The 25,234-nt window shown below is 43.2% G+C and overlaps 1 protein-coding gene across 2 annotated transcripts in view; it reads left to right on the forward strand.

Moving 5' to 3' along the window:
* GALNT14 (polypeptide N-acetylgalactosaminyltransferase 14) overlaps positions 1-25,234 on the forward strand; it is a 1,224,485-nt gene that overhangs the window by 1,190,337 nt on the left and 8,914 nt on the right. For both annotated transcript variants that reach the window (XM_086927980.1, XM_086927979.1), the window contains exon 14: positions 9,364-9,483. In XM_086927980.1, the coding sequence (XP_086784106.1) occupies positions 9,364-9,483 (120 nt within the window). The remainder of the gene's footprint in view (positions 1-9,363; positions 9,484-25,234) is intronic.

Below are 25,234 nucleotides of genomic sequence, written 5' to 3' on the forward strand. Positions count from 1 at the left end.
TACGTGTCGCAAACGGCCTTACGTGACTTTTCCTCAAGTTGCGTCAGACGGACTTGCAGCAATTTTGCAGCACCTACGTCAGTTTCTCTGATGCAGGTTGCAGCGTTGCGCCACGCTCAGTCTCCTTGTTGATGTGGAGCTTCAGCATTAACTTGCGTCATCGCAGCGGCGACTGTAGATTTCGGACATATTTCTGCGTTGCGGCAGCAATGCGTCACTTTTTGTAAATCTGCCCCAAAATATTTAAAATACACAAATACACTACACACCACTCAATTGCAACCCACACAATTCCACAACTAACATTTCCAATTCAAAGCACATAATTCCACAAAAAACAACATACATCTACTCAACTGCAAAAAACAAAACATAAATAAGAAACAAAATAATTTATAATGCCAAAAACTCAAAGTTCACTAATGTGAGACCGATTGCATTTTCAATGCTTGTTTCAAATGGCACCTATGAGTTCAAAGCCCCTTCTGCCATATTGAGTCAATGATGCCATACCGTCAGAGATATTTGTTTGGAGGAACTTCAGAGATCTAGGGAAGCTGTTTTCACAAAGTCTCATCATGTTCTGCCGGCCCCAAAATCACAAGCCATGGGGAGTCATAGGTATTCACTGCATCAGATTGATTGATTGATTGATTTATCTATTTGTATAGCGCGCGATTGCCCAAGGGCGTCTTGGCGCTGAGAATTCCCACTGGTTCATTAAAGATGTATAATTAGAGCTGTCTAGCGAAGAGCCATGTTTTAACCTCCTTTCTGAAGGATTTCAGGGATGGACTGGTTTTTATGTCTAGCGGTAGTTGGTTCCATATTTTTGCCGTCTGTACCAGGAAGCTTCTCCCGCCCCAGTTAGTTCTTCTGAATCTGGGTACCTTTATGAGTTTCATTTGCCCGGATCTTAAAAGTCTGTTTGGCTCATATAATTGCAGATGTGTTTTTAGGAATTTTGATCCAGTTCCATTTGTTGCTTTATATGCCAAGCATAGTGATTTAAATTGTATCCTGCTTGCTATTGGGAGCCAGTGCAAACTTTTTAGTTTATGGCTTACTTTTTCAAACTTTGGTATTTCCAGAATCAGCCTAGCTGCTGCGTTCTGCAGGCGTTGTAAATTAAGGAGGATTTTCTTCCTTGCTCCGGCATATAGGCCGTTTCCGTAGTCCAGTCTGGACAAGGCCAGTGCTGTTACCACTGTTTTGCGTGAGTCATACGGTATGTAAGGTAAAATCTTTTTAATCATTTTCAAGATGTACCAGAGTGATGAAGCTAGTTTGCTTGCTTGAGCGTCAAAAGCAAGGTTGGTGTCTAACATTATCCCTAGGTTTTTCACCTTTTCCGACGACTCTGGGCATCTTCCCATGTCTGTAGGCCACCATAGAGGGGACCATATGTTTGTGTCTCCTCCTAGTATCAAGACTTCACTCTTATCGCCGTTTAATTTCAAGCAGTTCATTTTCATCCATTGGCTGATTTTTGTCATACAGCATTGGAATTTTTCTGCTGTGTCTTGTACCTCCTTACTTATTGACACCACAATTTGGGTGTCGTCGGCGTAGGACATAGGGGTGAAGCCGTTGTTCCTTATTATTTGAGCAAGTGGAGCTACATATAAATTAAAAAGAGTGGGGCTCATTGATGAGCCCTGTGGGACTCTGCATGGTAGGCTGAACAGATTAGATTTCGCTTCTCCTGACACAACTGAGAAGGTTCTGTTCTTTAGGTACGAGGCTATAAGAGCACAGGTTGACTCATGTTGACTCAGAAAATACAGGTGGGTCCCGTATGTCCATTCCTTTACTTGCTAGAGTGATTGGCAGCTTACATCAATCTCCTAACCGTGCATCAGTGCAACATTATTAAAGATCAGGGCGTTCACCACAAAGGCGATAGTTAGCATTGCTGTTACCAGGGTGCCTCTCTTCTTCTCCTCCCTGTTTTTCAGCAGTAATTTACTTTTCTACAAACCCGCTAAGTAGCCTCACAGTGTTAAAACAGGTAACAATGGTGTAGAATGATACAAAAAAATGTACATAGATACAAACAATCAACCATGTTAACTGGGGTAAGGTGGTAAAACCTTTATAGAAATGGAGGGAGCTAGGTGTGGAATAGCTGTTTTTAGGCATCTTACCAGCCGGCCCAGGGACGGAGAGTTCAGTGAACTGTATGACCACAAGCTGATGAGATTAAATATGGTGGCAAACTGAAGGCTTGTAATAACCTGCCGGGCCAGTCCTTTTTTTGAACAGTGTTCTTCATATTGCATTTTGCACATTGTATTCTGCACATCGCTTTAAGTAATCTGCCAGTATTTTCAGATTTGCACTTTATCAGCACCTCGTGTTTATCTTTTAAAAAGTGTGTCCACGGGTTGATAATAATGAGAAAATGGAAATTGAACATAGGGAAAAATGTGGTTGGTACTCTAGACGCCTTCATCTTGAGGGCTGAATCCACCCTCATTCATGAAATATAACTGACAGAACGCAGGTTATCTCTAGACCCACACTCCCCGCTAGGTAGACTTTCCCTAACCCCTGCATTCCCCGACTCCTTGTCGGCACCGTACCAGGATGTCTCCCCAGCCAGGCTGAGCCCGCCTCCATCTGCACCCTCAGTTATAATGATACACTCTGGTTCTTGCTCTAAGGAGCATGAACCTACCCCTGTGAAATCTAAGGCGACCACCAGAGGGCAGAATGCTAAGCTTAAATTTAATTTAATTTAATTTAATTTAATTTGCGTGTTTATATAGCGCTAGAATCACTCCCGGGGGAGTATCTCCGCGCTTCGACCGCTGCGAAACCCTTCCTGGCTTCCCTGAGAGATGGTCCCTTAATGGGTATCTCCAGGGTGAGACCAGGCATCCCCGGCGGTCTGGTGGGGACGTTAGTGAAGATGAGGCAAGCTAATGCCCAGAGTTGCCGAGTGTGAGCGCTGATCAGAGTGGGCACCGAGGCGAGAGAATTATCGAGTCCGCTGACCCTGGTCCAGAAACCTGCCGCGCCGGGAATCGAACCCTGGTCCCGGGCCGTCCTCTGCTCTCAGGTCTGCCGCCTCTAACCAGTGAGCCACACTACCTCAAATTAGATTGTAATAATGACTCTTCCTCTACAAATATAAAGGGTCAAGTGTGTACAAAATCAAAAACAACGTACAGTGAACCCCAGGGTGGATAGTATTAGCTGTCCCCCCATAAATGTTGACAAAGAGGGTAATTCCACCTCCATGAACCAGACTTTGCCATGGCAACTAATTGATAGCAATGTGGAGAAGGCTTGAAACTATGTTATCCACCTTACTAGACCCTATGTTCCAAAAAATATAAATTGATACTTGTATAGCGCACTACTCACCCGCAAGGGTCTCACGGCGCTTGTACGAATACCGCTGTGGAACCCACCCCAGCTTTCCCTGTGAGGCGTCCACTCCCGGGCACCCCCAAGGTGGAGGCCAGGCATCCTTAGTGTTGTGGGGGCCGTTGTGGAGATTAAGCAAGCTATTGCCCAGAGTTGCAGAGTGGGACTCCATGATTGGAATAGGCACCGAGGCAAGAATTATCAGGTCCGTGGAATTTTTGAGCCCAAGACCCGCCGAGGCGGGGAATTGAACCCTGGTCCCGGGCTAGACCTCTGCATCAGGGTCTGCCGCTCTAATCATTGAGCCACACTTCTCCACTGTGTGATAGAAGCTAGGTTGGTTAAACTAGAGCGGACTATTGTCTGTAATCCTCTGGCTATGCCGACAGTTAGCCCTCCCACAAACATAGATGACACAGCCGTGAGGGGAAAAAGAGCTGTGTGGGAAGGAGTAGGGGGTGGGCCTTCTGTAGGGATTGCAGCAAATGGTGAGGAACAAGACAAGATTAATCTTACCAGCACCAGGCCCAGAAGTCCAGATACTCTGGCTACTACATGCCAGCCACCTAGTAGAGCAGGATCCCCCGTGCCACATATGGAAAGGGGTCAGAGGGTAGGAATCTACCCCATATGTAGTGGTACTGGAGAACGTAACTCCTCTCCCCAATGGGGTAAAGGAGAACTATGTGCAGCTGAGAAATAAATTAAATCACTGGTTTACACACAATATCACCCTGGGCCACCGAGTAGCTAAAAACATTCTCATGGCTCGCAGGGTTAGTTGGATAGGGAGCTTACATAAATTGGACGCTGGAGATTGCGTCATCGTAAACTTTCACAACCCCTTCACTGCTGAGCGTATTTTATCCAGGGACATCAGTCTCACTCTGTTAACCGGATCTGTTATTAAGGCTTTACCCCTGGGCTATTTTTATAAGCCAGCCCCCCACAGGAAAATGCCAGAAAACGGTCTTAGGGTACGCCACCAAGGAGGTAGGTTAAATAAACCAGCCCCCAGGCAACAGCCCTCCGCCCTAGCCCATTTTGCCCCCAAGTCAGAGGGGCAGTTCTGTAGCACCCATACACTGGCATTAGATAACAGATCCCCAGTTTTATCCGGATTGGAGAATTGCGATTGACTGAGGGCCCCGTACCCCCTGGACCACAATCAGCTACATTTCCCCAGATCCCAGGGGGGTAGCTGTGATGCATACAGCTGTGAAGCCTAACAATTTTTTATCTTGGAACATTGCAGGGTTGGCCAACAAGTTCCAAGATCCACGCTGGGTATGTTATATGAAGCAATACACTGTAATCAGTCTTCAAGAAATGTGGTCGGTGGATTGCGATCTTTTTTTTAGAAGGCTATAAGGCTTTCTTTGTCCTGGCTATTCCATCAACGAGCGGAAGACCAACGGGTGGTCTAGTCACTTATATCTCTGTGGCCGCTGATTGCAAGCTGCAGGCGATCCCATCCACAGTCCTGGGAATTCTGGCACTGTCAGAAATCAGTGTGATACTAGATGTGGAATCTTTAATTTTAATAACTCAGCAGCTCGTCCGCATGAGGTGTGTAATATTACCAACCTGGGAGCACTCATAAAACAATTCATGGGCCATGGATTTTATAACTTTTTGGTGTCTGGTGATTTTAATATACATCCTTGTGGTAACCCTTCAACATCATGCATTTCGGAGTTGGACTGCCCCCGTATGAGGGGCTTTCATTTTGAACATCTCCCTCAAGGGGAACGGTTGAATAATATGGTAAACGAACTAGATTTGGTGGTTATGATGTCTTTAACTGATTCTCACACCAAGGTCCCTGTACCAACGTTTAAAGAAAACGGAAGAGGATCATTTATTGATTTTATTTTAATCTCTTCATCGCTGTTATCCTTTGTCAATGGTTTTAACATTGCAGAAAGTGAATTTAGTGACCATAACCCCTTAACAGCCTTTATGTTAGGCCCATTATCGACAAAAACTGGGGAGGCCACAAATAGGGATACCCTGAAACCGACGGATGGAAAGTGAAGATTAAAATGGTCCCAGGTGTCTTCCAACAGTTTTTATAGTAAGGTGAAAACAGCCTGTGCCCATGAACTGTCACTATGTACACCTGAGAGGTCCACTCCAATTGAGATCCTCGGTGCCTACGAGTCAATAGTGCAAACAGTGGGTGAACTGTTAAGTGCTCTGGCCAGTTGAACGGCAACACACAGCCCCAGATGGTTTGACTCTGATTGCTCCAAATCAGCTAATTGGCTGAGGGAAGCTTTGGTTGCCAAACCAAGAATCCAGTCTGAGGTCTGCGCTTGTCGCAGGAAAATACAAGTCAGCCCTGGCCAAACGTAAGGGAGTGCTGAAGGAAGATGCCTGGAAGGAGCTGATTGACTCTAGCACTCTGAGGAACAGCTAAAGGTTTTGGAGTGTTGTGAATGGGCCCCTGTTTGACAAGGAGGGCGGGAGTGCCTTGTGACTCACATCACAGAGGAGGAGTGGGTACTCCATTTTAAAACCATGTTTGACTGCCCGCTTGAGCCTATCCGCAGAGAACCTCAGAATAGGAAGGATGCTGTGATAAGATTTGATAGGAGTGAGATAATGGAAGGGATTCTAGGGCTAACCATCAACAACGTCCCAGGCCCAGATGGGATCCCCCCGGATTTATTTAATTCAAACCCCTTGTTCTGGGCTCCAATTCTAGAGTCCCTATTTAATGCTGCGGCAAAGGATGGGTGTTCTCAGTGTTGGTCTTCTTCAACCATAGTCCCAGTTTTCAAAAAGGGCAATAGAAATAGTACCCACTGATACAGACCAATCTCTTTCATTGATTCAGTGGTCAAAGTGGTGAGTCGTGTCCTTTAACAGAGATTAACAACCTGGGCAGATGAGAACAGGATCCTGTCGGACGTCCTGTTTGGCTTCCGGCCGGGACACTCCACTGTAGCTCAGTGTCTTAATTTATTTATGCTACTGAATAAATACACTGGTGCGCATCCTGGAACTATCCACCTTGCCTTCATGGATTTGTCATCCGCTTTTAACTGTGTAAATAGGGCCAAGCTATGGCATCCATGAGGGCAATGGGGGTGGAAAATAGCATTGTTAATTTTCCTGAGGACCTGCATTCATCAACTAAAGCCAATGTCAGCATCTCACAAAATCTGCAGGTATCAAGGGACTTTGAGATTTTGAAGGGTGTTCGGGAAGCGTGCATTCTGGGGCCATTTTTATTTAATTTTTATATTAATGAATTCGCAAATGTGCTGAAGGCAACTGGAGCTGATTTCCCCTATGTAGGACGGCGGGACATTCCCCTCCTGCTTTATGCGGATGACGCCGTCCTAATATACAGAACCGAACTGGGCTTACAAACCCTTTTAACTGCATTTTCTGGATTTATGACAGACCAGGACTTGGCCATCAATAACTCGAAGTCCTATGTCACGAAGGTAGGGAAAACATATGAAAAGGAACTTTCAGTTCAGAACCGGCAATGATAAGATTGCCCGCACAAATGTTTTCTCTTATTTAGGGTCTTATTCGAAGATCAACTTAAATGGGACCCCTTAATCCAGAGAAAAAAGGGGGAACTGGTTCGGGTCAATGCAGCAATTTTTTATTTTGCCTCTAAAGTGGGAAAGAAACCGACAGGAGCTATGCTACAAGTGTATCAAGCAAAAAGCTTAGCCATAGCAACTTATGGTAGTGAGATCTGGGGATACACGGTAACAGAACCCCTCCAGGTAGTGGAAAACGGGTTTCTAAAAAGATTATTATGTGTCCCGCGAGGAACCTCAAACATGGCAGTACATGAGGAATTGGGGGTTTCCTACCTAAGTGATACCCTTGCCCTGAGTCCCCTGATCTTCTAGTTAACGTGTTAGTTAAATGAAGATCTAATCATCACTCATTTGATCTTAAGAGAATGCCTGTCCTTAGATAATGTGGCTCGTATCCCCTGGCTTAATTAGTTTAAAAGAAGGTTTGAATGGATTGGGCGGGAGTTTTATTCTTTAAGCCAGATGCTATTGTAAGAAAGGACATGGAATTAACCAAGTAGGCATTTCTGATCCGAAGGCAAGCAGATCGGGATGCAGAGGAGGCACGGAAACCGAGTGTTCGGGCATAACTATTGCTTAAATCGACGCCACTGTCAGAACCATACCTTATGGGGTCCTTGACGACACATGAAAAATTTCTTTAAACTAGGTTCCGGATGAACGTTTTCCATCCCCTGCTAGCAAGACCCAAAGGGGCTTCCAGAGGTCAAGTGCTAGCTTCCTGTCGCTGCGACGGAAAGTCTCCTCAGGATTTGCTGCACTTCATGTTTTTTTGTAAATTGTATGAAATCCCAAGGAGGCTTTTTTTAGTTCCTATTTTAAAGAAATTGAATTTTAATCAAGTCAGACCAGCACTAATGTATTTTCAATTGCTGAAGGATGATTGTATCATTTTTATAGTAGAGTTTGTAAAAGCAACTATGAAATCTAGGCACTTTATGGACATGTAGGGCCCGATTCACAGAACTAACTTAAGACAGAATCCTAAACTTACTACTTTTGGTATTCACAGAAGTTAGGATTTTGTCTTAAGTTTGTCTTAAGTCTGTCTTAAGACAAAATCCTAACTTCTGTGAATACCAAAAGTAGCAAGTTTAGGATTTTGTCTTAAGTTAATTCTGTGAATCGGGCCCGTAGAGTCTACTCATTTAGACCCGTTCTTAGATGATCTATTGTGAGGTAACAGAGCCTGTGTGTTTTAAAATTTTATGAACTATCTACTGTTTGTATATTGTATTTGTGTAACTTTTATGGTTTTGTATTCAAAAACCGAATAAAGTTTATTGACTTGACTAGTATTTGGTGGAAAAGTACGCAAAGTGGATCGATGTAATGAATTGAGTCAACAAACAAACAGATTTCTCTAATTCTTGTTATTGTCTTTCCAAAAAGTGTGCTAAAAAAGAACCGTTTTGTCTTGATTTCGGATCATCATCGAATTTATTAACGTGATATTTAGATAAATTTTTGTATGCAAATTCCTATTTATATCTGATGTGATTTGGGAATCTGTGGCATTAAAGATCTTAATAATTTAATATTTCTGTGGTACTTAACTCTGGTTGAATTGGAGGCCTAATTGAGTAATGTATGAAGACAATAGGGTTAAGTGATTGAATTACCTTCTGTGCTTTTGATTGAGTACTCAAGGGGAGATGTGTTTAACTCTCTATTTACTTCAGTTTGCAGTAATCCGAAAAGCCATATTACCAGAGCCTGTTTACATTTAGATTCATCTGTAATCAGATTAAACTCTGTAATACTACAAATATATATTTTCATCTATAGACATTGCTTTGCTGCGTCATTGTCTTATTCCTACACCTTCAAGTGCAGTGACATTGTAGGAAGTTTGGGGCACTGGCCCAAACATATAGGGACCCTTTTTGTGAAACTTTTGTATATTCTTTTACTATTATCTGCTAATTCAATCTTGCATCAATATCAAATATACATATTAACATATAATTATGTATGTATACTGGACCCTTAAAAGAGAGAGACCAAGTCAAAAGTAGAGGAAGAGAATTTCTGATAGAAAACTTGCAACTGTAATCTAGAGGGTGAGAAAAATCACAATGCCAGGGGCCCCTTAGAACGTGGGGGCCCTAAGCAATTGCAAACTTTGCCCATGCCTTAAAACGTCTTTGTTACAGTGCTTGCCGTGGTTGCCAAATGTACCTTCTGTAGTGCAGATGTATCTAGAGCTGTCATATGGTTTACGAAAAGTAGTGTTAATATTACTTTCTTTTTGTGAACAATATGTTGCCAATATCAATGTTGTATTAACTTGTTTCCATACAGAACAATGTGTATATCTTTTTTACTTTGTTATTTCTGAGATCATTGTATTACCACCAGTTAACTGGTGAATGTGTTTTGCTGAAGCTAGTTATCCTTCTCTCTTTCTCTGCACCAGGAGTGGACATACACAAAGGTCCAGCAGATAAAACAGCATGATCTCTGCTTCTCGGTGTATACCCTCTTCCCAGGATCTCAGGTGGTTCTCACAATATGCAAAGATGGGGAAGGAAAACAGGTATGGCCAGGTTAACTCTTGACAAGACAGTTGTTTCCATGTCTTTTTGACTGATGAATGAAGTTATGTAGAAGACTAAAATGAGCAGGCCTAACAAAAATCTTCTATAAAGTAAAAATGTATAGGCATCAGTTCTCCGAAATGCCAGAATCAAAATCAGAAGTTACATTACATAACCACCTACTTGACCGTATGATATCATAGGAAGTGACATCTTATGATCTTGACTTCAAATCTTTGTAGAAAGTGGTGTTGTGATCCTAATCCTGATGTCAATACAGTAATTAACATTGCTGAAGTTAAAAGGCTCTACATCGCACAATTATATATTAACAGAACAGTTATTAACATAGATAAATGTTCATTTTAGATGGGGGTGCTGAAATTATAGTAATATCATACATTTCTCTTTTTTTACTGTGTGCAATAAATATGTATTTTTGATAGAGGTCGAATACATAAAAAAAGCACAAAACAACACTGAGAGGCCAAATGATTTATAACACACTCATGATTTAACGGTTTCCCTAGTGTATACCCAAAGCAAAAAACAGTACTGACAAATTACAAAAAGACAATCAAAAAAGATTGACAAAAAAAAATAGTGGTTTTGTACACCTGTACTACTGGATGTAGACCATATACTGAGTGTGAAATATGTTACTGACTTAAATGATTCTTTAGCATTCTTAATCACTCATTCACAACACAGAGGTATGTTTTTTTTATTGAAACACATTATACAATATTAACAATCAACAACATCTTGTTTAAAAAGTGCATTTCTTGTTTCATTTTTTATTTTATTTAGGAGAGTTTATATTGACCTGCTGTAGGTATGTGTTTTCCAGAACAAATAGTTTACAGCCTAGGGGCATAATCTGAGCTGCGGTTTTGCCTTTGTCACCACTGAGGACAGTTTTTGCAAAGGCAGCACCAAGGCTCGCAAGGAACAAGCCAGAAGTCACAGATGGGACCCTTAAATAATATCCATGTAAAAATGTATTTTAACCCCTTCGATGCTTCTGACGGAACCCTAGCTAACATCATGAGATCCCACGGGTTCATTCCAGTATCATACGCAGATGATACACAACTCCTCTTCCCTTTTAAAATCATGACTCCCGAGGTGCGTGACTCCTTTGCCCGGGGGATGAAGGAGGTAGCACGCTGGATGGCAGCCAACTTTTTGCAGTGCAACGTCTCCAAGACCGAGGTGATGCTCTTCGGAGAGGCCAAACGTCTATGGACTCCTGACTGGTGGCCTCAAGATCTTGGCCCCGTCCCTGAGCCCAAAACGGTGGTTAAAGATCTAGGAGTGAAACTGGATCATGAGCTCACCCTAACACAACAAACCAATCAAGTAGTGGGTTCATGTTTTCATGTAATTGGTCTTCTCAGGAAAGTATTCCCTCTGCTACCAGATTTCACCAGGAGAACGTTGGTCCAGTCACTAGTGTTAAGTAGGCTGGACTACTGCAATGGTCTGTTGCTGGGTGCTAATGAGGGTATTTTGGATAGACTACAAGTTGTGCAAAACACTGCTGCACGACTAGTTTTAAACGCCCCGCCTCGTACTCCCTCAAAACCATTGTTGGCCAAATTGCATTGGCTTCCGGTAAGGCAGAGGGTGATGTTTAAGATCTGCTGTGTCATCCATAAATGCCTTATGGGTAATGGTCCTGGCTACCTCATTGAAAAATTCATCCCTTATGTTCCATCTAGATCTCTGAGATCAGGAGATCAGGAATTGTTATGTGTTCCTAGGGCCATGAAAGCTAGAAAGGGGGGTAGGGCCCTTTCTGTAGCCGGCCCGAAGTTGTGGAACCAACTCCCTAAGGAAATCAGGGTATGCAGGGAACATCTCCCTTTTAGGAAGAAACTCAAAACTTTCCTTTTTCAATCATTAGCTGGTTTAGGGCTCTGAATTGGATCATGACGAGTTGCTGCTCCTTAGTTGCTGCCAAAGGCGCGGAGATACTCCTCCGGGAGTCGATTCGCAGCGCCATAAAAACATGCAAATAAAATAAATAAATAAATTCCGTCATCAGTCACGGTTGGGCTGTGCTGATGACGGAATAGTTCCGTCACGACCACACCCATTTCAATGAGGGGCAGCACAGGAGGGGAATTCCATTAAGGTGTTAATTGTAATGTCGGGTCAAGTAGAAATAATATATACAATATAATCCCACAGCTCCGCTCATGAAACAGAGCAAATTTGATACCATTATTTAAGGACGATACATCATGATGTGTGTAACGTCTGAGTTTTAGAAAGGCGTCTGTCAGAAACTGCGTTATTGGTTGAGGAGGTGGAAACCTCACTCATGTAACAACCACAATCCTTGTCAGGATGAACCTGAAAAGCCACAAAATTAAACTGTGCTTAAGAAATAGGCATACTGCTCAGCACCTTGAAACCTTCCAAGCACCTCACGGATCCCCTCCCTGCTAACGCTGTCAAAGATTTCACCCCACTGCTCCTTCCACTCTGGACTAAAATTATCAACAGCTCGCTCCAAGAAGGAACCATCCCTGACTCCCTCAAAGTTGGACAAGTCACACCTTTACTAAAGAAACCTACTGCCGACCCATCCGACCTAAACAACTACCGTCCCATTACCAATATTCCCACTCTCGCCAAATTATTGGAAAAATGTGCACAACTACAACTGACTAAACACATTGATCTGTTTGATCGCCTCAACCCTCATCAATCAGGCTTCCGAGCAGGACACAGCACTGAAACTGCTATGACTCACATAATTGACGATGCCCTTCAAATCCTAGATCAAGGTGATACCTGCCTCCTCATCCTTCTTGATCTCTCTTCAGCATTCGACACTGTTAAACATGAGAAGTTACTCGATCTTTTGAACACAAGAATGGGTCTTTCTGGGACTGTTCTCAAGTGGTTCACCTCCTTTTTACACAACAGGTCGCATAAATTCAAGAGTAACAACCTGATGTCCTCTCCAATACCTGTTTCGTTAGGCGTCCCCCATGGATCCTCCCTATCACCAACTTTGTTCAACCTAGTTATGGAACCTCTCACCACCTTGCTTCAAGAATCCAATGTACTTTTTCACATGTACGCAGATGACACCCAACTATATCTCAAATTACAATCCCCCAATGACATCTTACTCCTGAACTCAACGATCAGAAGCACTCAATCCTGGCTTGCTGATAATCATCTCAAACTCAATGCTCTGAAAACAGAATTCCTGCTGATCTCACCTCCCGCGAAGATCTCTACCACTCAAACCTGGCTTAAACAGTTAACTGCACTCAATGTCCAACCCACCATAGTGGATTCAGCGAAATCCCTAGGCATAACTCTTGACTCCAATCTCAACATGCAGCATCATATCAGCAAGGCTACTAAGGGAGCGAACTTCCAAATCAATACCCTGAGGAAACTCAAACCCTTCCTACCAGCCAAAGACTTCCAAACTGCAGTACAAGCACTAGTAATCCAGCGAATTGAATACGGCAGCACCGCCCTCTGCGGTCTCCCGTTAACCACTACTGTACCCCTAAGAGCCTCTCTAAACGCTGCAGCGAGACTCATCACTGGATCAAAAAAACACTCGCATATCTCCCCTGACTTGAAATCACTAGACTGGCTGCCTTTTGAAGCCAGAATACATTTGAAATTCGCCTGCATGACACACAAGGCTCTACACCTGAGCTCTCCCGGATACCTCACTCAGAAGCTGTCAATCTCTGGCGGCTCTAGAAACACTAGAGGCACAAACAATCTTCTGCTAAAACCTCAAAGATTCCGGAAGGAAAAAACTTATAAACGCTCTTTCTCAGGAATTGCACCCAGGATCTGGAACTCACTCCCTCCTGAAACCAGGCTCATCTCCTCCATCACACTTTTTAAGAAAGAAGTAAAAGCTATTTTTATGGCCAAATACACTTGACCTATTAGCGTGGATCTGGAAAGACTCTACACCGATCTGTATTATTCTGTTCGAACTCTATGACTATGTATTTCACCTGTATTTTTGACGCTACTGACTATCTATGCACACATTTAACTGTAATATTTATATTATTGATTTGCTGTACTACTTTGCTCCCTCACGTACCTACCCTTCCCACTTATTATGTTTAATTTCACTCTCTTGTTGGTATTCCCGGCTTTGTAAAGCGCTCTGATATCTGCAAAGATCTTGTTCGCGCTATATAAAACTTTCAAAATAAACTCTGATAGCTTCGCACTAAGGAGTCGGGCTTAACTTAGAGGTAAAAAGTAAACTGTTTATGCAGCACACAAACAGCAATAAAGTGATGTAAGTAATACTTTATTTGATTTGTGAAAATCATAAAAGGGTGGGTCTTACCACCATGGGATATAACTTTACATCTTTGAAACAGCATAAAAACAACATAAATCACATAAAAGGATAATACATTAAAGTAACGCAAAGCATTAGCAAATTGCTCGAATGTGCAGTTACTGTGTAAAATTGAGAAACACAGATGGAACTGGGCACGGGGATAACTGTCTCATTGCAGCTGCCAGTCAGCAAATGGATATTCTAAACGGGGGTACAGTGCTTGAGGGTTAAGTGTAACTTGATGGAAGTAACACATTGTTAACTCAGAATGAAGTTTTTCTTTTTTTTTTTTATGCCGGAAAAGTGGAATGAAGGGTATCCATTAAGAGATTGAGGGAGAGTCTGGGCCCAGCTTTGGGGGGGCCAATTGGCACTGGTCGTCTTTAATTGTTTCCTTGTTTTCCAGCTCTTGGGCAGCGTGGGCCAAGAATTTTATAGTTTTGCAGGAAAGTTGTATCCAAGACCCGCTAAGGCATTTTATTACAGCCGCCCTGCAGGTTCTTACTTGTGCTTCTCTTAGGAGTGGTAACAAGAGCGTCTTCCTTAGATTTTGGAGTGCCGGGCATATGCATAATAAATGCAATAATGACTCTACGCCCTTGCCACAAAGGCGACAGTTTGAAGTTGGCCAGGTACGCAGCCATTTGGGGGTGAGGTCTTTGCTCGAGAACCAACCCAGCCTCAGAAGACTTAATTTCCTCTTGTAGTGATCCCTAAAACAATCTTGCAAGTATGGCGGATGTTTCAGATGGTTATATGTTGGTAACACAATCCAGGCGTGGCTTTTGCCAGCCACTGCGCCTTTGTCCATTATCAGCGATGCTTGTTTGATAGCTTTGTTAGTGATCTGTTTAAAAATGTTATAAGACACGGGTGAAAGCCAGGCTTCTTCCAGCTTTAAAGACTGAAGCGCTTGCCTAAGGGACTTATATGTTGAATTCGAGAACCCAGCCTGTTTTTCGAACTCTAGCCAACAGAGGTGGGCAAGTGAGTTGTCTTCGGCGTCCCTCATACGCCAGTAATATTTGGCCAATGCTCCTTGTGTTGCCGGAGTCTGGTTTGTTAATCCATATTCCAGACGTATTTGGGCCTGTGAAATGTGTCGCGGGATCGAAAAAAGGTGTTTAAACAGTTTGGATTGAGCAAGATTCAGCGCTGTAGAGTCCCTAGATGCCATCAATTCCGAGCCATATGTGAGCGTTTGCAAGAATTTAGCAGCTACGATATTTAACATGTGGCCGGTTGAACTTCCACTTAAATGTTTTTGTATGGTTTTAAAAGCGAAATGCAGTTGTTTGGCTTTTGATTTCCCCTGTTCTAAATGATGTTTGTACTTTAGTTGGTAATCAAGTATGATGCCCAAGTATTTGTATTTATCAACCTGTGTTAATATAGAAGAATTTAACCTCCAGACATATTTAAGTTGTTTCTTTCGGGAACTGGAGAAGCATAGGATGTTTGATTTTTTTAGGTTTATTGTTAGTTGTGCTTTGGAGATGTATAACGCGAGTTTGGAAATCAAGCGTTGTAAGCCAAGCGGCGTTTGTGAGAGGAGCACAATGTAGTCTGCGTATTGTAGACTCACAATAGGTGTTTGTCCCAATTTCGGTGGGTCCCCCTGAATTGTGCGTAGGTCACTTTCTAGGTCTGCGGTGTAGATGATGAAAAGGCTGGGAGCCAACACGCAGCCTTGCTTTAGTCCGTTAGAAGTTTGATATTTCTTTGTTAGGCATCGTCCATCTCCTTTTTTTATTTGTACCTAGGTGTGTGAGTATAGTTCTATGATTGCTCCCAATAGCTTTGGTGGCGCACCCCAGGCTTTCATTTTGGTCCAAAGTTTTGATCTAGGCACTTTATCGAAGGCCGCTTTTAGGTCCAAAAAATAAGTGTATAGCGTGGAGGAGTTATTGATAGCCTTTTTAGCGAGAAGGGTTAGCGCGGATACATTTGTTAGAGTACCCATTCCGGCCCTAAAGCCTGTTAGTGTCAGTGGGATTAGCCCTTTGCTGTTGACCCAAGACTCCAGTTCTACCAATAGGTTTGATGCGTAGATCTTGGCCTCCACGTCTATTAGTGCTATTAGCCTATAATTGTTGGGATCTGATCGGGACCCTGATTTGAATATGGGGTGTAGAATGCTGCCTCTACATGAATCAGGAATATTCCCGGTCCTTAAGCTGTGACAGAACAAAGGGGATAGTTGAATTACCCAAAACATTGGGTCTTGCCTGAATAGGGCATTGGGAAGGCCGTTTGGTCCGGGGGCCCCGTCTGGTCTCAAATGTTTTATGGTCTTTGAAACCTGCGTTGGTGTAATCTGATCAATTTCTCCAGTTAAGTCCTGTGGCGGTTGACTGCAGGTGTCTTTGGATTGAGAAGACTTTGCTTCTACCATTGATCTCAGGCTTGGTCTTGGGCAGGGCTCGCAGGCGGTTGCGAATGTGTTGTCTGTAGATGTATCATACGTGAAGTTGTAAAGTAAATTATTGTGAGTGCCCCAAAGCTGATCGGTCAACTCCGAATTGAACTGTCGGTGTTTGCCGTTGAGAGTAAAATTTATTTTTGCCCAGAAATCTTTGGAATTTCGTAGTTTACTATCATGGAGTATATTGCATTGTAATTTTTCCTTATACTCTTGCTTGGCCAATTTGGTCTCACGTTTTAGCTCTTTTTTTAAGAATTCAATTTTTTTCAGGGTTTGTTGTGATAGTTGGGGGTCCTTTTTACGTTGAGCCCTGAGATATGCAATAAAGTGAATACACTACACAAGAAAAATCCCAAACAAATCTAGACAAATAGAATAATTTTCATGAATAAAATGTGAGTATTAACCTGAACTTAGAAAACCCCCAGGAAATGGAGCTTGGCAATTTCCTGGCTGACCTGGGTGCCTGTCAGCTGATGCAGTTGATCGAGGGCCCCACTCACTCTGCAGGACATTTGCTGGACCCAGTGTTTTCAAACCTCCCCTCAACGTTAGTTCACACTCCTACTCCTGTCTGCTGTTCAGATAACTATTTGATTACTATGTCTCTCTTAGGGGTTTCCCCTCTGTGGAAGCAGCGTCACAAGGCTGCTTTTAAACGACCCTGGCATAAACTTGACCTCGTCCAATTGCATGACCTTCTTTCCAGGTCTGCTATCAGCTTTCCTGACAACCCTAACGCTGCTGATAAAGCAGTTTCAGATTGGATCTGCAGCTCTTTGGATGCTCTTATCCCAGCAAAGTGGGCAGTCAGTCGTACTACCAAATCCAACCCATGGTATAACGATGACCTGGCCACTTTGCGTAAAACCTGCAAACGGCTGCAACGGTCTTGGAGACGAGAGTATGACCCTTCACAGAAAATGTGTTATCAAGCAGCAATGAAAATCTACCACAGGGCCATTCACACTGCGCGCACAGCCTATTTTGCAAGGGAAATTAGGAGCAGTGGCAACACCTCTAAAACTATCTTCTACATATTGAAAAGTCTAAAACAGCATGGGTGTCCCAGCATTGCCCCCTATTTCCTCTAATGAGAAATGTGAAGCTCTGGCTGCTTTATTTGTTGAAAAAGTGGAGAACATTTATCTGTCCTTCACTCAAACTGTTAGGAGCTCTGACCTTGTCCCGAGTCCGCCCCTGGTCATACTTTGGATTCATTTCCACAGGTCTCCTTGGAGGAGCTACGGTTAGTGTGTTTCAACATCAAATCAGGCTCCCCTTCCGATCCTCTCAAACCTGACCAGTTTATGCGATTGATACCTTTGCTCTTGTCAACTTTAAAACAGGTGATTAACAACTCTCTATCTAGTGTGACTGTCCATAATTCTTGGAAGCAAGCAAAGGTTATTCCTTTGCTTAAAACGCCTACTCTGGATGCTTTGAAATTGGAAAATTATCACCCAAACTTCCTCCATCCATGGATTGGTAAGATCACTGTGACCTATGTCCATTCAATTCTTGGCAGATTTCTGGAAAATAACAACTGTCTGGACATCTCTCAGAATGGCTTTTGCTCAAGTCACAGTACGGAGTCTGCTCTCTTGGCTAGCACTAAACATCTTAGGCTTGCTTTGGATGAGGGACATACGTCAGTGCTGAATTTGATGGACCTCAGCGACGCATTCGACACGGTCTTTCATCCAATCTTGTTACGCAGGTTAAAAGAAGCAGGTGTTGTAGGCCATGCTTTGACCTGGTGTGTTTGCTTTCCCTCAAATAGGACCTTCCAGGTTATAGCCCCCCTGTTTGCCTCCACATTCCTTGCCAATAAGCAAGGGATCCCACAAGGCTTCGTATTGACTCACCATCGTATCATATGCTGATGATACACAGCTAGTGGTAGCCCTCTCCGACAACACTGGGAGTGCAGCATCTAACTTTAGGGAAGATCTCACGGCTGTGGTGGAGTTGATGACTGACAATTGTCTCCAACTTAACTCCAGCAAGTCAAAGGTCCTGCTAGTGGGTAACCATCAAGAGCTTTGGGGGGACGGGTGGTGGTCAGCCATACTGGGTTGTGTGCCTATTCCTAAGCAGGCGCTGAAAGATCTTGGAGTCGGGGTAGATTTGGGTCTCACTTTCCAGCTCCAACCAAAAAAGTTGCGGGGACTTGCTTTGGCATACTTAGGGGGCTTAAACCGTTGCTTGGATTCTTTGACCCACCAGTCAGGCAAATGACCATCCAGGCCTCCATTCTATCAAGACTGGACTATGCCAATATGCTGTACCTAGGGGTGAACAAGATCGAAACCCTGAGATTACAGCGAGTACAAAACCCGGCAGCTAGAACCCTGCTATGCCTCCCTAGAACCTGCCCCACATCTATGACCATCCGTCGGTTGCAATGGCTTCCTGTGGTTAACCAAGTGAAATTTAAGGTCCTCTGTACTGCATTTAAAATCCTCAAACTCTCCTCTCTGGCCTTCCTGATTAATCTGCTGTCCCCTTACCACCCTAAGCGCCAGCTTCGCTCTACTGGACAACACCTGGCGATGGTGCCTTCCATGAGGAGGGTACGGTCAGGCGGACGCTCTTTCTATCTTTCGGGCTGCCAAGATTTAGAATGCTCTACCATACTCCATTCGTGCCATGGAGAATTACTCGGCCTTTCGCAAAGCTATTAAAACACATCTTTTCACCAAAGTCTAGTGCTTTTTCAGGCTTCCAGCCTCTATGTTCTGCTTCAGCGCTGGGACACCTCTTTGCTGAGGCAGCTGTGCGGTATACATAACATATTAACATAACATAACAACAAAAATCCAAACAGAAGAACCGCAGTTATTCAATTTATAACGTTTAGGTAGATATAGTGGCTAAAAGCGCGAAGCGCCACTCACTGTCATCTGGTAGGGCTAGACCAGAAGAAAGTCACAAGCTAAGGCTACCCACGATAGTGTGCAGGCCAGGTACAGAGACCAGTTTAGTCCCACTGATAAAGTTAACTTCTTAAAGTCCAATACAAAGAGTCCAGTTTGCGGTGGAGGAGCCTGACAGGAGCAGAGAGAGGAGAAACATGAATTGTCTTTGTTGTAGCAAGACGTGCAAGCCTGGTATCATGGACAGTCATCTCTGTAGCGCTAACATCTGGTGGGCATCATGGATGTTCGTTGCTGGAGCTTGATGTTGGTGCTCACCTCAGGCTGTCGATGCTGTAATGTGAAGTGCAGATCTCACATTGCCAGTCAGCACTGGCAGTTGCAGTAGCGTGAAGAGTTGGGTTCTTCGAAGGTTTGCATTGGCAGTCATCATCGCAACAGAGCCTTGTGTAAATGGGCTGATTCCCAGTTGCACAGAGCCCAAAAGTGTCCAGGACCAGGGGATGCATCTTTTGGGGGTCAGGGATTTATTCTAGCAGAAGCCAGAAGGGCTCAGGCAGGTCTAGCTGTAGTTCCAGGCAGGTACAGTTGCAGCAAGTCAACTGGGCAGTTGCAGGGAGGCCTTGGAGCTTGTTGTGGCCCAGTAGCTTAGACCAGGAGGTCACCCAATTGACCCTTGGGGTATCTCAGGTAGCAGGGGATGAAGGCAGCAGGTTCAGTCTTCCTTCTTGAGAGCCAGACAGGCCTCAAGCAACATGGAAGTCCTCCCAGGGAACATGCAGGCCTCAAGCTCTGTCAATCCTCTGGTAGCAGCAGGGAAGTGATCTGGGTAACAAGGCAGTCCTTTTTCTGTAGTGCGTCCCGGTCCAGGAGTGTTCTGAGAAGGTGTTATAGGGTCCAAAATTGATACCTTTCGCCAGGCTTTGGAGTAGGGGAAATTCCTATGTTACCCCCAGATCTGGTTCTGGAAAGGCCTTCCCTTGCCCTGCCAAGGATCTAAGTGTCAGATTCCTTTGTGTGAGCTGGAGGCAACCATTTGAAGTATAAGAGTGGCAATGAACAGCTCCACCACAGCCATCCTGAGAGAATGGCCCATCTTGCCAACACATGGACCCCTTTTGTCTCATTGTCTAGGAGGAATACATAGAGCCTTATAACTAAGCCATTCACAGTCATGTGACCCAGGACACTGGCAGAGGACACTGAATGGTTAGGACAAGCAAATGGCAACTTTCTGAGAGGGGCATTTTCCGAATAGTGACTTTAAATCAGACTTGGTCATTATAGGGAATTTGAATTACAGTTCCTTTGAGTACAAACTTGACATTCCTATCTGCTCCCAATCAAAAGTTATCATGTATTAAATGAACAAGGAACCCTATGTTACCCAATGGGAGAGATAAGTCTTACAGTAGTAAAAAACAATTCTAGGAGTTTTTCACAATTTGGGCATGTAAAACGTTTTAAATACAATGCATCATGCTCTAGAGGTTTTAGGGCCTTCTTTAGGGTCACGTGTATGTTTTAAAAAGGAAGGTTTAGGCCTCGCTAAAGGTTTATTTTGCCAGTTCAAAATGGCAATTCAGAACTGCACTATAGGCTGCATTGGCAGGCCTGAGACATGTTTTTAAAATACTACCAGAGAGGGTGGCATATTGGCTGCTGTCCTCCGGTGGGTGTAAATAAAGACTTACTTTGATTACATCTTGGATGAAACCTCGTTTTATTACACTGCCTGCCTGGCATGCCAGCTACTGAGACCCTGCATGGCCACAGTGCATCAGGAACCTTGCCACAATTGGCAAAACAGCAGAGGGTGCCACCCCCTGATTTAAATTAAATGCCAGGCTACTGTATCTGCAGGCAGGCCGAGATTGATTTTTTTCATCAAAAGCTCCTGCACCTGACAGACAGACCATGTGGTTCACTCACCTAGGTGGGGTGGCTTGGCTCCAGCTCCCTTGAAAGTGGGATATTATACACACAAACACACATATGAATTAATTAATTTGGAATCCGACTTTGTGTCTACCTTTACATAAAGTCTTCTACTGTCTTCTCCTCTTCGATAGTTTTATACCATAGACTATTATTATAAGCAGGCTGCCTGCCTGAAGCATGGAAGGCAACCAAGGTTTGAGTTTTCGATACAACATGGCTGCAGAGGTTTTGAGAACCCCATCTCTGCTAGGGGCTGAAGGCAAGACCCCATTGGGCAACCAGTCAGACGATTGGAACTCTCTCATAGCCATGAAGAGACAATGGATCAAGATTGCACTCCATGGAGCCATCATGACCAAATATTTAAGGGCCAATATTACACCAAATGGCATTATTGTCTCAAAATTTCCACGTCATTTTCTGGAGGATGCCACATTTAGGAGGAAATTGTCCCTGGTTGCATTGAAGTGCATCAGTGACTAGCTCAACTTGATCATAAACACCGCTAAATAGTTAGCAGATGCACTACTGATTAAAATCCAGATAGCAGAAGGGCCCTCAAGAGGGGAATATGGCTAACAATTTACAAAACCAAACTATCTGAAATCAATAGTGAAATTACCAAAAAAAAGAATACCTGATGAAACAAAAGATTACCAAGTTACAAAAGGAAATAACATTTTTTGACAAGAAGACAGTTTATCTCTATCTTAGAGTGGACTAAATGCTGAATGGAGGTGATAATTCATCAGACAAAAGTCAAATTTCACATAGGAGAAATTCCTCATCCAACAGTAACTCTAGCAATGACAGCTGTGGCAGCAATCGACCAAGAAAAGGTCCATGACAACCTGCTTTTGGGTACGGGATGCCAACATATCAAGGACCTACCTGTTGGCATTACCATATGTTCCCACAGGGCTCACTACAATTCTTCCCTTATACTCCTAGCCCTTTTTTTTAGACAAAGGCTGGGGAAAAGGAAGAGGTGGCAGAGGAGGAAATAAAAAACAGGTACCGTGGCAAGAGCCACCGCAACATACAATGCAGACCTAGAGTCAATCAGGAAGGAAACATTTATAGTTAATCTCTCTCCGAGGGCTCTTACTGAGATTGAAACTAAAGTCCTAAAGAAGGGCTACCTACACCCAAAAAATCCGGGACCACTGTGAACTACGGTTGATTATGGTGACAAGCTATAGGCCTGATTGGACTGCCATTGTCATAACCATTCAACATATGTTTAGGTTTGTTATTGCAAGCATATGCCCACAGTATATCAACGGCAGCACATTTTCTTTTTTCTATGTGTATTTTTGTAATTATTGTGTATGTGTTGTTAAATTTGAATATGTGTTTTATTGCGATTGTGTCAGAGAGTGAATGAAAGAATGGATGCTTGAATTGATGCATGAGTACAAACATGAGTGACAGAGTGCATATATGATGACCTATTGAGTGACTAAACCCAAAAGTGATGCAAGAGGCACAATCATTCATAAGTCATACAATTTTGCATTGCTAATGCAAGTTCCTTCTTATTTCCAATGGGTCTCAGTGTATGTATTCTTTGAGATGTGTAATAGTAATTATGATTCACAATTTTCTGCATTGAAGTTTCAGATTTTGTATTGCTATTCTACCACATCTCTCTGTGAGTCAATCCTGTAATAAGCAAGTGGAACATAGGCCTCATTAACAAAGGCTTGATGCATATTATGATGCACAGTTTGTGTATGATGTTGTGTAGCAACAATCAAACCGATTGATTCACACAGTGGACTCATAAATTGGGCAGGATTTGCATTATGTGACCTCTGCCGGTTCTGGCTATGCCTGTTATTTTCTAGAACTTTATCTGACCAGATGTAGATAACAAAAGAGCACATGTATACTTTTAATCGTGGAACCACTGGAAAGACCATTTCTCTGACACTTGTCAGCACAAATGCTGGGTCTTGTGGTAATCATATCTGCACATGGGCAGCATATGTTATACACACACAAGCACATTATGCGAATGTTGAAGTTGCAATTCCTACTTATTTTATTGGCTCTAGTAATGCAAGGATAATCCAGTTGTTCCCTCATACCCAAATGTGTTTTTTCAGCATAGACCTCTGGTAGTCTATCTCTGGAGTAGCTGAAGCATGCTGCCCTTCTTAAGGTACATTACCTTTGCTCTGTAAAACATAGTTGCTGTAATTGACACATTGATAAGTCAACTCTAATTGTTTGCCAAGCATTTATGCAGTTGAGCAAAGTTAAATTATGGTGTTTAGGTATGAATTAAATATTATTACTACTTATGTCAAAAAATGTAGCATGGGATTACAAAGGCTATGTTTCTGAAAAATACATCAAAGGTCTACTTGTAAAAAGGTGTAATGGCTGAAAAAAATTGATTTGCTGTAAGAAAATACTACAATCTTATTGTTTATTGGTAGATCAATATGCCAAAGTTTGTGGCCTTATTACATTTTGCTATCTATACAATTTCCTTCGTTTTGATGCTTCATTATTGCCTACCTGAACTTTAGCCAGAACATATTATTCTGGTTCCATGGTTAGCATCTTGCTGGTAAACAACTCACTGGCTTTTTCAGCCTAATCTACCTTGAACTTCGAAAGCAAGCACCTGCTTTCAAAGATAATCCCACATATTGAATTCAGAAGGGAAGATAAACGTATTCCCGCAATCTGACGCAATATATCCCTGTCAAAAGAAAGCCAAACCAGTATTATCAGACAAGTGGAACAACACCCACCCATCGTGAAAGGAAGAATGGGTGCACCGTGGGAGGTAGGGATATTCTTACTCTGCTAATAATAAAGTTGGACCAACGTGCCCTAAATTAGCAGCTAATTAGATGGCTCAGGGTTGGATACTTCTCAGTTTTCTCTAGTTCAATATTAGGGAGACCGTGATTCATGTATTAGGATTGCATACCACAAGGTGCGGGATTCTATCTGGCAAAGTTCAATGGACGCAGTGGCTTTACCGTCTTTCAAGGCCAAATTCTTGGGAGTCTATTTTGATGCCTACATATCCAGTTAGGTGTGCTGTTATAATTCTCATTTATTATTCACAATACCCCTCATTATTAGGGGAGGGGTGGAGCTTTGTCCTTCTTAAGACCCACAAACTGGAATAATCTTTGAGTAATCTAAGAATAGGTTTTTTAAGTGTTCAGAAGTTTTTGGCGCTCAACTTATCACGGTAAAGTATTTGGTTAACTTGGTATTGAAGTAGGTGCTTCTTGGACAGAGGAAAACCTTAACCTCTGTGATAAAAAGAGGTACAAAACCTCTATCTTATTATGATTTGGCAAGGATCCAGAGCACACTATGCGTAATTAAATATTGATCATGTGTATAAATATTCATTCCTTAGGGATAGATCAGCCAAATATGTTTTTTTCAAAAGGTTTTTATTATCATCAGTGTTCACCCCTTGGGAATCACTGTCTTTGTTACTAAAGCCTACACGTGTTTCATCACAGCATGTGGCTGTGAATCTTCAGGGCTGATCTGATCGATCGAGAAGCGTGGTCGGGGAACCGGTGATAGTTCCAACCCGGTCCTTATCGGGTGGTGTATTTGTGTGGAAGAGTACGGCACCAGTCGGTATGTCCGGTTGCCGTCAGCGCGTTGCTTGACTGGTAAGTTTAACAGCTAGAAATTGTCAATTAGCGGTATTCAGGCCGTGTTCAGCCCGTGAAGCTTCGTTTAGCTTCGGTATCGGTCACCAAGTGCGGGAACCACTTGGTGACCGATACCGAATTAATCTCTGTGAGCTGTGATTTGCTAAAAATCTGAGCTTTTCTATAGAATGTCGGGGCATATTACCAAGGGTGGCGATATTGAATTAGCGGCCGTTAAGCAACGATAATTCCATCGCCCTATTACCAAGCTGTCGCTAACACCAGTTAGCGACAGCTTGTAGGCGATAGCAAGCGGTTTGGGGCCCGCTTTGCATGTCAGCGATATTTATCGCTAATGACATGCAAAGTGGGCGTACCCAACCCGTTAGCGACTGACAGCAGTCACTAACATCGCTATCGCCTATTACCAAGAAAGGCAAAGCGATGGAAATATTTGCGCTAAGCGCAAATATCGCCAAACGCTAACGCCTGCAAATACCAGTTCTT

Source organism: Lissotriton vulgaris, chromosome 6 (genome assembly GCF_964263255.1).
Source record: "Lissotriton vulgaris chromosome 6, aLisVul1.2, whole genome shotgun sequence".
Classification (NCBI taxonomy): domain Eukaryota; kingdom Metazoa; phylum Chordata; class Amphibia; order Caudata; family Salamandridae; genus Lissotriton; species Lissotriton vulgaris.